The sequence below is a fragment of the Schistocerca piceifrons genome, chromosome 3 (assembly GCF_021461385.2).
Source record: "Schistocerca piceifrons isolate TAMUIC-IGC-003096 chromosome 3, iqSchPice1.1, whole genome shotgun sequence".
In the NCBI taxonomy this organism is placed as follows: Eukaryota; Metazoa; Arthropoda; class Insecta; order Orthoptera; family Acrididae; genus Schistocerca; species Schistocerca piceifrons.
In genome coordinates, this window is record NC_060140.1 from 741,996,175 (window position 1) to 742,007,412 (window position 11,238).

At 42.1% G+C, this 11,238-nt stretch overlaps 1 protein-coding gene across 1 annotated transcript in view; it reads right to left on the minus strand.

Moving 5' to 3' along the window:
• Window positions 1-7,494, minus strand: part of LOC124789482 (proton-coupled folate transporter) — a 302,728-nt gene extending 295,234 nt beyond the window's left edge. Inside the window, exon 1 of the mRNA XM_047256860.1 lies at window positions 7,379-7,494. Within this exon, the coding sequence (XP_047112816.1) occupies window positions 7,379-7,435 (57 nt within the window). The 5' untranslated portion in view covers window positions 7,436-7,494. The remainder of the gene's footprint in view (window positions 1-7,378) is intronic.
• Window positions 7,495-11,238: the final 3,744 nt, after the last annotated feature.

Sequence of the window (11,238 nt, forward strand, 5' to 3'; positions counted from 1 at the left end):
AGTACCCCAACTGGGGGACGAATGTGTCACAACTACCAACAGAGACATCCAGTTGAGCAGCAAAGTGTTTGACTCCGATCCGTCGATCACCTCGAATGAAAATGTCCCCACGTTCCATATTGCAAGAGTCCTAGCTGTGTGCGGCCAACTGGCCCGCGGGAGTTCGGACACCTTTGCACGATCTTGTTGCGATGATGACAGAGGCCTCGCCAACAACTTACCGTGCTCTTGTTCACTGCCAGGTCACCGTAGATATTGTGCAAGCGCCTATGAATATCCGTGATGCTCTGGTTTTCCATCCAAAAAAAAAAAAAAAAGAACAAAACCTACCTATCGGGATTTCGTGAACAAACAGGATGGTCCATTGATCGTGACCGGGCCAAATATCTCACGAAATAAGCGTCAAACGAAAAAACTACAAAGAACGAAAGTTGTCTAGCTTGAAGGGGGAAACCAGATGGCGCTATGGTTGGCCCGATGGATTGCGCTGCCATAAGTCAAACGGATATCAACTGCGTTTTTTTAAAAATAGGACCACCATTTTTTATTACATATTCGTGTAGTACGTAAAGAAATGTGAATATTTTAGTTGGACCACTTCTTTCGCTTTGCGATAGATGGCGCTGTAATAGTCACAAACATATGGCTCACAATTCTAGACAAACAGTTAGCAACAGGTAGGTTTTTTAAATTAAAATACAGAACATTGGTACGTTTGAACATTTTATTTCGGTTGTTCCAATGTGATACATGTACCTTTTCGAACTTATCATTTTTGAGAACGCATGCTGTTACAGCGTGATTACCTGTAAATACCACATTAATGCAATAAATGCTCAAAATGATGTCCGTCAACCTCAACGCATTTGGTAATACGTGTAACGACATTCCTCTCAACAGCGAGTAGTTCGCCTTCCGTAATGTTCGCACATGCACTGACAATGCGCTGACGCATGTTGTCAAGCGTTGTCGGTGGATCACGAGAGCAAGTATCCTTCAGCTTTCCCCACAGAAAGAAATCCGGGGACGTCAGATCCGGTGAAAGTGCGGGCCATGGTGTGGTGCTTCGACGGCCAATCCACCTGTCATGAAATATGCTATTCAATACTGCTTTAACCGCACACGAGCTATGTGCCGGACATCCATCATGATGGAAGTACATCTCCATTCTGTCATGCAGTGAAACATCTTGTAGTAACATCGGTAGAACATTAGGTAGGAAACCAGCATACATTTCACAATTTAGATTGCCATCGATAAAATGGGGGACAATTATCCTTCCTCCCATAATGCCGCACCATACATTAACCCGCCAAGGTCGCTGATGTTCCACTTGTCGCAGTCATCGTGGATTTTCCGTTGCCCAATAGTGCATATTATGCCGGTTTACGTTACCGCTGTTGGTGAATGACGCTTCGGCGCTAAATAGAACGCGTGCAAAAAATCTGTCATCGTCCCATAATTTCTCGTGTGCCCAGTGGCAGAACTGTACAAGACGTTAAAAGTCGTCGCCATGCAATTCCTGGCGCACAGAAATATGGTACGGGTACAATCGATGTTGATGTAGCATTCTCAACACCGACGTTTTTGAGATTCCCGATTCTCGCGCAATCTGTCAGCTACTGATGTGCGGATTAGCCGCAACAGCAGCTAAAACACCTACTTGGGCATCATCATTTGTTGCAGGTCGTGGTTGACGTTTCACATGTGGCTGCACATTCCTGTTTCCTTAAATAACGTAACTATCCGGCGAACGGTCCGGACACTTGGATGATGTCGTCCAGGATACCGAGCTGCATACATTGCACACGCCCGTTGGGCATTTTGATCACAATAGCCATACATCAACACGATATCGACCTTTTCCGCAATTGCTAAACGGTCCATTTTAACACGGGTGATGTATCACGAAGCAAATAACGTCCGCACTGGCGGAATGTTACGTGATACCACGTACCTATACGTTTGTGACTATTACAGCACCATCTATCACAAAGCGAAAAAAGTGGTCCAACTAAAACATTCACATTTCTTTGCGTACTACACGAATAAGTAATAAAAAATGGAGGGTTCCCATTAAAAAAAAACGCAGTTGTATCCGTTTGACCTATGGCAGCGCCATCTATAGGGCCAACCATAGCGCCATGTGGTTTCCCCCTTCAAGCTAGACGAGTTTCGTTATTTGTAGTTTTTCGTTTGATGCTTATTTCGTGAGATATTTGGCCCGGTCACTATCAATGGACCACCCTGTATAGTGGCTGAAGCGGGAATATTCCACGATGTCTCACAACAAATTCCGCATTTCTCAACCGAAATGGCCGAACAAAATGTGCTGTATTACTTATTGAATGCCCCCCGTAACTATACTGAATACTTCCCAGCCATTAGATCTTAGGAAGTTGTTGTTATCGGAGAGAAATCGTTGCTTGCGAAAGAAGCGAACCACAAAGGACTCCTATAGAATCATTGCTAAATAACGACGAAGGCTTCTTGAGTCGTTCACGAATGATGATATTGTGTATAGGGGAGATGCAATGTACAAAAAATGTAGCAAAACGGAGGAAGAGCTGCTAAAGACCGACGCTTTGCACAGGGATTGGCTATCGACGTAAAAAATTTTAACTCATTGCCTATAAATAGGCGGAAAGGCCCATTATTGTTCAGTTATACAACTGTGAACGACTCACTGAAAACAGCATCAGACTTAAAATACCAAGGAGTAGCCGTCCAAGGTGACGTTAAAAAATCTAGAGATTTGTGTCCAGAGCGATGTAAGACGCCATACCGAGATACACTGGAAGAAGCCTAAGCAAATGGAAGCTTAGAAAACAGCGGCGCCTTTCGTGAGGGGTTCTTCCAGAGGTGTTCACCCAACTGCAGTGGAGGACGCTATAAGAGAAGCACTGTGAATGGTGGAGAGGTTTCGATTTGCTATTGTGATCTAGCAGCAGTAAAACGCACAAGATCGTGTGAAAACACGACGGTAGTAACAATCACAGGTATAACACTAGGAGGAAACACGACTTAACACAACCCATCACTCAGTCTTAGTGTGGCACAGAAAGGAGTCAGGTTGTATGTTGTGGTCTTCAGTCCAAAGACCTGTATTCATCTCTTGGTCTCCCTGTACTACTTTTACCCCGCACACTGTCCTCCAATACTAAACTGGCGATCCCTTGATGTCTAAGAATGTGTTCTATCAACCGACCCCTTCTTTTGGACAAGTTGTGCCACAAATTTCTTGTCTCTCCAGTTCTATTCAATATCTCCTCAGTAGTTACGTGAGCGACCAATCTAATCTAGTCTCCTGTGGCAGCATATTTCGAAAACTTCTATTCTCTTTTTGGCTAAACTGTTTATCGTCCATGTTTCACATCCATACAGGGCTCTATTCCAGACAAATACCTTCAGAAGAGACTTCCTAACACTTGAATGTATATCCGCTATAGGTATTCAATCTTAATAATACTAGACCATCTCCCCAGCGAAGTGGATAATCTAATAATAAAACTAAATTCAAACTCAGCCTCCTTCTACTTCCTATAAAATTTTCAGAAGGTGTAATTCTATAATATGTATCAGTATGTGTGTGTGTGTGTGTGTGTGTGTGTGTGTGTGTGTGTGTGTGTGTGTGAATGAGTGAGAGAGAGAGAATGGGGCGGTATACAGAACGTTAAGTTAAACATAAATCATTTCTTATAAAACAATAAACATAGCTTAATATTAATGTAAAAGACAATCATGTGGTTAGTGTGTCCTCCTGAAACCCTGAGTGTGGTGACTATAAATCCAAAGTATATTCAGAAAAGCTGTACTGGTGCATATTTGTACACATTATATCATAAATCAACTAAGAAAAATGTGATGAGGTTGGAAGGGAAGGGGAGCAAGACGTCACGGTTTACATAAATGTCATAGTCCCAGGAGAAAATCATTCGGGATACATAACTGTTCCGATTTTTAATCGAGAAACAAAGCGCGTGAAATACTATTTTCCACTTATAATTATTTGTGTAAAACAAATTTCCTAGAAGCAGAACGTTATATAAACATAAATTTTCACAATATACAAGCCTATCGTATTTGGTTTAACCAGTCTTAATCCTAAAAAATGAGTAGGCGATATGTTGAAAAGAAATGCAGGTGTTACCTATCTAACTTTCTTACCTTTCACTTTGTGACCCTCGAGACAAGTAAAACCAAACCAAAGGAGGTATGAAGGTGCATCACGTAATCCATTTCTCCTAACAGGACTACAGCCATGAGGAAGCTAAATTTGTGGAGAATATGCGCGATGCAGCGTGTGTTAGCAATGCGTATTCAATATTGTTTGACATGTATTGCGCGCTTGCTCAAACAGTCTGCAGTCAAACGAAATCTTAAATTTTAGTAAGAAATAAGTAATTTGTATCTGATTACTGATTAGTAACATTACATAATTTTTAGGATTAACGAATTATACCTAAGTTCCCAGTAAGTTACTAAACATTGCAGAAAATATGCCCAAACTAATACAATAAAAGCTGTATAACAGCGTTTTATCTCTGAAGAAAAAAAAATTATTTATGTGTAATGTACGAGGGTAATGCCACAAGTAAGGTCTCCTATTTTTTTATAAGTACATAGACCTGTTTATTTCTACAATGGTTTACATCAGTTTACAGCTTGGACATTTAGCTATTTTTCGACATAATCACCATTTCTGTCGATGCATTTTTGTAGACGCTGTGGCAGTTTTTGTATGCCTATGTCATACCAACTCGCTGTTCAGAAAGTTACGAACCTCTTCTTTCACCTTGTCGTCGGAGTTGAATCGTTGAGATTACAATTAACGCTGACAGGTACTGTGAAGCTCTGAAAAAGCTCAAACGGGCAATTCAGAACTGGAGAAGAGGAATGTTGAGCAAGGGCGTACACATTCTCCATGACAACGCTCGCCCACACATCGCTCGGCAAACCGTTGCTCTCCTACAACAGTTTCAGTGGAACATAATCACCCACCCACCCTATAGTCCTGACTTGCCGCCCAGTGACTATCACCTGTTACCTAGGTTAAAAGATCATTTGGCCGGAAGGTGATTCAACTCCGACAACGGCGTGAAAGAAGAGGTTCATAACTTTCTGAACAGCATGGCGGCGAGCTGGTATGACATGGGCATACAAAATCTGCCACGGCGTCTATAAAAATGCATCGACAGAAATGGTGATTATGTCTAAAAATAGCTAATGTTGAAGCTGTAAACTGATGTAGACCATTGTAGAAATAAACATTATAAAAAAATAGGAGAACTTACTTTTGGGATTACCATCGTACGTACATTTTCCTTTCCGATTCACAAAATGAGATACATTCTTGCTGTGGATTTTTCACATACTACATTGTCATATGCCGATTATCGATCTCAAAATATCATGTTAACTGACAAGAATGAAGTATAAACACAAGTGTCCCAGTTTTTTTCTCCTTTAAATCTGATCAGCCTAGGCTGACTCAATCAAGTAAATCCTTTATTACAGTCACCTTGCGAGATTATGTTTCACAAACTGGCTCGCTCACGATGAAGTTTTGGCTACATACGTTATAGTTTTGTTGGCCCATAATACAAATGCATGTCATTGCATGACTACAGCTAATGCTGGTGTTTTTTCAATGCATGTTCACAGCTTTTTACTATTTGAACAATCTGAAAATGGTTGTAAAAAAAACCGAAAATACTCATCGTGCTTTGTGTACTAAGAATTGCTGTATAGACACTACAATTTTTTTACATTAATTTTTTTATTTAAAAGATAGATTATCTTATTGAACCACGTCCTCTCGATTCGCAAAATCATCGGGTCAATTGCAGTTTTATTACAAGGCAACGCTACCAATGGGCAAGTGGTGCTGTCTGTTACGTACGCCAGAAGATAATTGTTCTGTATGAGTAGCAAACATTAATATTTGTAATAGAGGTTCAGACCATGTTCCTTGGCCGGCCGCGGTGGTCTAGCGGTTCTAGGCGCTCAGTCTGGAACCGCGCGACTGCTACGGTCGCAGGTTCGAATCCTGCCTCGGGCATGGATGTGTGTGATGTCCTTAGGTTAGTTAGGTTTAAGTAGTTCTAAGTTCTAGGGGACTGATGACCACAGTAGTTAAGTCCCATAGCGCTCAGAGCCATTTTTGAACCATATTCCTTCTCCACCCCCTCGTACTCTTATGGATTTATGGACAGCACTGCAAGATCCATGGTGTCAGTTCCCTCCAGCACTACTTCACACATTAGTCGAGTCCATGCCAAGTCGTGCTGCAGCACTTCTACATGCTCGCGGGGCCTTACATGATATGCTTAAATCGAGCAGGTACTGGAAGTGAGGGAGTCCCAATTGGGAATATCTGAGAGATGACTTCCATTTTCGGCATTCACCTTACAACCAACAAATTTCGTCAGAATTGCGAGTTGGGAAAATCTTAATTTAATTGTAGAGCAATAGGTTCCTGATAAAAATATGAAAGCCTAGCGTACGCGATAAGTGTATTTGTGTACGTGTATACGTACAGAGTAATGTCGATGTCTTTCTTCACATGGATCGACGGCGAGTTATGATTAATATCAACTAGATTCCCTTGAATAAAAAGAAATAAAAGAGGCAAAACGGTAGGAGATAAAGAGGTTTTAATACCCAAATAAAGTAAATACTGTAGCTGTATATAATGCGAACTGTAAGAAGCTTCAAATCGAGCAAATAACGAAGAAAAGTCTTCAGCGATAAACGATGTTTTGATCTGCTTGATTCACAACTTCTCTCGGAGACGCTTAATCTCGTTGGCGGCTGATTGCCCTATATCAGATGATACTAACGAGGAAATCGTAGTTTACGTACAAACAAGGGTTATGACAGGAGGCAGAGAAATTTTATGTAGTAACAAACGTTTGGAAAAACTGAATTAAAAGGTACAACGTCAACAATCGGCACTGTCGAGCGCTCTTCAACGGAACACATTGCAAGGCATAAATGTCTCCCTTGAAGTAACTGCGGTGAATTAAAACGATAAATTCCAGCAGTAGAAAGGTAATCATTACGTGACGCTCTTCTCAGCAGTGCTGTCGCAAATTTACGGTAGCTGTAACAGTGCGCTAATTTGTGGTAAACATGCGTACATGACCGATATCCTCTTGGAAAACTGGCTGCAAGAATGAAAACAAATTCGTGCCTCTACAACAATTAGCAAAACCCTCGGTGGCACAACTAATTTCTTAAGCATGTTTCCATAGCAACCGTGTCACATGGTGCCGCAGTATTACATAAGCCATCGGGTCGGCACATCGTAAATCTAATAAGACTAAAGAACCGAAGACTGCAGGACGCCACCTGTTGCGCACATGCAGGTACTCACTGAGCATGCGTGGGAGCCCACGTCGTCTTCCTTGTCTGCTTTGGCACCGTTCTGCATGTCGCCCACTTTCGCACGACTGCCGCCGCTTCGCGCCGAGCCTCGGACTGAACTGCGAGATGGGCGCCATATTGACCGGCCGCCACAGTGCTGCCAGCTGGCGGACGTTACGCCAACGATGCAGATCACCAGACAACGTTGCTGGTCAACGACGTCGTTTCAGGTGTCACAAAAGACGCAACGCAGAATAACGTAGCCTTTTTACAGCTTCAGGAAAGGATACAGACTACGAAAATAAGCAATTCGCAACCGAAACTGTGTTTTTGTGCCTACCACAAGATCTGTTGTAATATAACGTGTGCAGAGTTAATTGGATCACATTTTACATTACGGTAAGGTGACAACTGAGCAAAATCCATAGGATGAAGCATTCATGGACGGTAGGTGTCCGTGTTTGTTTAAAATGATTGGCTTTAACAATCACATACTTTCCTGTTGAAACTGAATGACAAGGGATTTCTAATCTGACGTCGGTACGGAGATCGCCAACATAGCTGACATTTTCCATAGCATTTCTGGAACTTATGAAGAACATTACAGATTTGCTAGCTGTATTTCCGTGAATATGAACGAAAAGACAATACTTGGCAATATACTCCGAAGAGAAAACACCGAATTAAAAAAGTAAAATATTTGCACTAAAATATGTACTCGTCGTCGACGGCCTAAATTTCTTTCTACGTATATCGCACACCAATCACATTTCCGCCCCCGGTAGCTGAGTGGTCGCCGGCACGGTAGCTCAGCGTGTTCGGTCAGAGGGTTAGCTGCCGTCTGTAATAAAAAAACTGAGTGAATGGATCAACGAAGAACCTAAACAGGTGTCATCTGGCGCCAGCCCCGAGCAAATTCAACGAAAAAAGAAAAAAAAAAATTGGTCAGCGCGACAGCATGTCAATCGTAAGGGCCCGGGTTCGATTCCCGGCTGGGTCGGAGATTTTCTCCACTCAGGGACTGGGTGTTATGTTGTCCTAATCATCATCATTTCATCCCAATCGACGCGCAAGTCGCCGATGTGACGTCAAATCGAAAAATTGGTTCAAATGGCTCTGAGCACTATGGGACTTAACATCTGAGGTCATCAGTCCCCTAGAACTTAGAACTATTTAAACCTAACTAACCTAAGGACATCACACACATCCATGCCCGAGGCAGGATTCGAACCTGCGACAGTAGCGGTCGCGCGGTTCCAGGCAGTAGCACCTAGAACCGCTCGTATTAAAGATGTTAACGATCGCAGGTTCGAATCCTGCCTCGGGCATGGATGTGTGTGATGTCCTTAGGTTCGTTAGGTTTAAGTAGTTCTAAGCTCTAGGCGACTGATGATCTCAGGTGTTAAGTCCCATAGTGCTCAGAGCCATTTTTTATTAATACTACGAAAATGTCCCTTGATTTAAGATATACAAAATAGGTATAAATGAAACAATGATATTTCGTGCCCCAGGCGAAATCGAAAGTGAACTGTACGAGGAAATAAATATAGTCCAAAATGCGCCGAATGTTAATGCGGGTGGGGGCGGGTAAAACAATGTGATTTTTGTATAGGTCTTCCTCCTAAAGATGGCAAAGGGAAAAGATTCAGAGAAAATGTGTGTTTAAAATATTAATTTCCTTTCATCTACTAGCCTAGAACACTTAGAATACTTTTATAACAAAGTTCAGTTGCAATAGTATCTCAGATGAAAGAAGTAATTAACCTGTTTTCCTCGTGAGGAGGATGCATGGGAGAATTCGTGAAACATGAAGTTTACCCGGCCAGAAGCACATTGAAACATCAATAAGATAAAAATCGATAATGCGACTATAAATTTTAGTACTGTAAGGATGGGTGACTGTTGTTAAAATTAAAAGCCTCAAATAGAATAGAGTGGTATATATACAGCTCATCGTTTTCTACACCAACGAAACTCTGGTTAAAAAAAAAAAAAATGCAACAGGAAAAAGAACATATGGTCGGACAGCCTAACCGTTCCTGAGATTCTCGTCCTTTTTTTTTAATTTGCTTGCTACAAATATAAAAACGTTTGTCCGGAGAACAATAAAAAGAATACAAGCAGCGATTTAAGATTATTTTACGGTATCCACATACATACTGGATGAGGCAAGAAAGACAAGCCATCTCAGATATATCCTGAACGAGTAAATATATTGCGGTGTGATTCCACTAAGTTATAGCGGACAGTCATATTTTCGCGGATTTTCTGATTAAGTAAGTAATTTGTAACGTTTATAGCTGCCGAATGTAGACACCAACTTGTCTTTTCTTTTTTTTTTATGGAACCGCATGCTCTATTCTGTGGTATTAGAGTCTTGGAAGAGGACTTCAGCTTCATAGCACGTGTGGAACTTGATTAAGTAGTAACAAGCTAACTGTGCCACAAATCACTGTCCTTGTATTAGCAGAAGTCGCACGAACGCTAGCCTTGCTGTTGCAAATTAAACGTGTAGCTCAGGTATGTTTTGCGTGTTTATATTATGACTGACACATCAAGTTTTCAACATTTTGATCTTCAGCACTGATACATGCTATAAAGCGACTCTGGACTGACAATACTGCACTCAGAATTTCATCAGGATTAGTTGCAGCACAGGCCCGTACTGTACGATATTTCATGTCTTCGGGAATCGCCGGTGTTTCCTTGTAGACCTCTTGTTTTAATTTGTTCCACAAATAAAAGTCCAAAGTTGTTGAGTCATGTCAGCGTGCAGGCCATTAACTTTTTCCCGAACGATCTTCAAATGTTCTTTTAAGAAGGTCTGCAATTATCGGTGCGGAAGGACGCGAAATCCCCCGTGTTGGTACCGCATGGACTGCCTATGTCCAGGGTAGTGGTTTTTAAACTTCCTAGACCAATGGTCGTCCAACTGTGGCCCGCGGGCCGCATGCAGCCCAGGTCATGTTTTCGTGCAGCCAGCGATCCTCCTCAGCTTCGCACGGGTAGCATTAGTTTTCTACTTGTCTGGCGTAGCGGTGTTTTGTGTACGGAAACAGCGTAGAATTGTGATTAAAGTCGGGGAATTAATTAGGTAACTGAAAACCATCCACCACTTTCATTTAACGCGCCACTTGCCGGTGTTCCGCGGCCGGTCCTTTGTCGGCAGCGGGCTTGTCCCGCAGCCGCCTCATTGTTAGCTTTGTCGTATCAGTGTGCCAGTCGTGAACTAAGTTTCGGTGCCCCTGAGCGTTCGTCGCGTATTGAGTGTATTTGTGCTCATATTTGGTGATATAATTATTCAAAAAATGGTTCAAATGGCTCTGAGCACTATGGGACTTAACAGCTGAGGTCATCAGTCCCCTAGAACTACTTAAACCTAACTAACCTAAGGACATCACACACATCCATGCCCGAGGCAGGATTCGAACCTGCGACCGTAGCGGTCGTTCGGTTCCGGACTGAAGCGCCTAGAACCACTCGGCCACTCCGGCCGGCGACATAATTATTATTGGAATAAATAATGTCTAATGTACCCTCAAGAACAGTGACCAAGAGGAAAATATGTGAAGAGAAAAGAAGTTTCCAAGAGATATGGGAAGAAGAGTTTTGCTTTATAAGTGGACACAAAGAATGTACTGCTACTTGCTTAACATGCTGGGATACGATTGTGGGACTGAAGATATACAATTTATGTCGCCACTACACAAGTAAGCACAATTCATTTACAGTAGCTTTTCCTTTGAATTCAAATGAAAGAAAGGAAAAAATTGCTCATCTAAAATCTACCATTCATCGTCAACAAAATGTTATGTTAGCAGCAGTTGGGCAAAGTGAGGCTGTCACAATAGCATCATAACACGAAAGTAA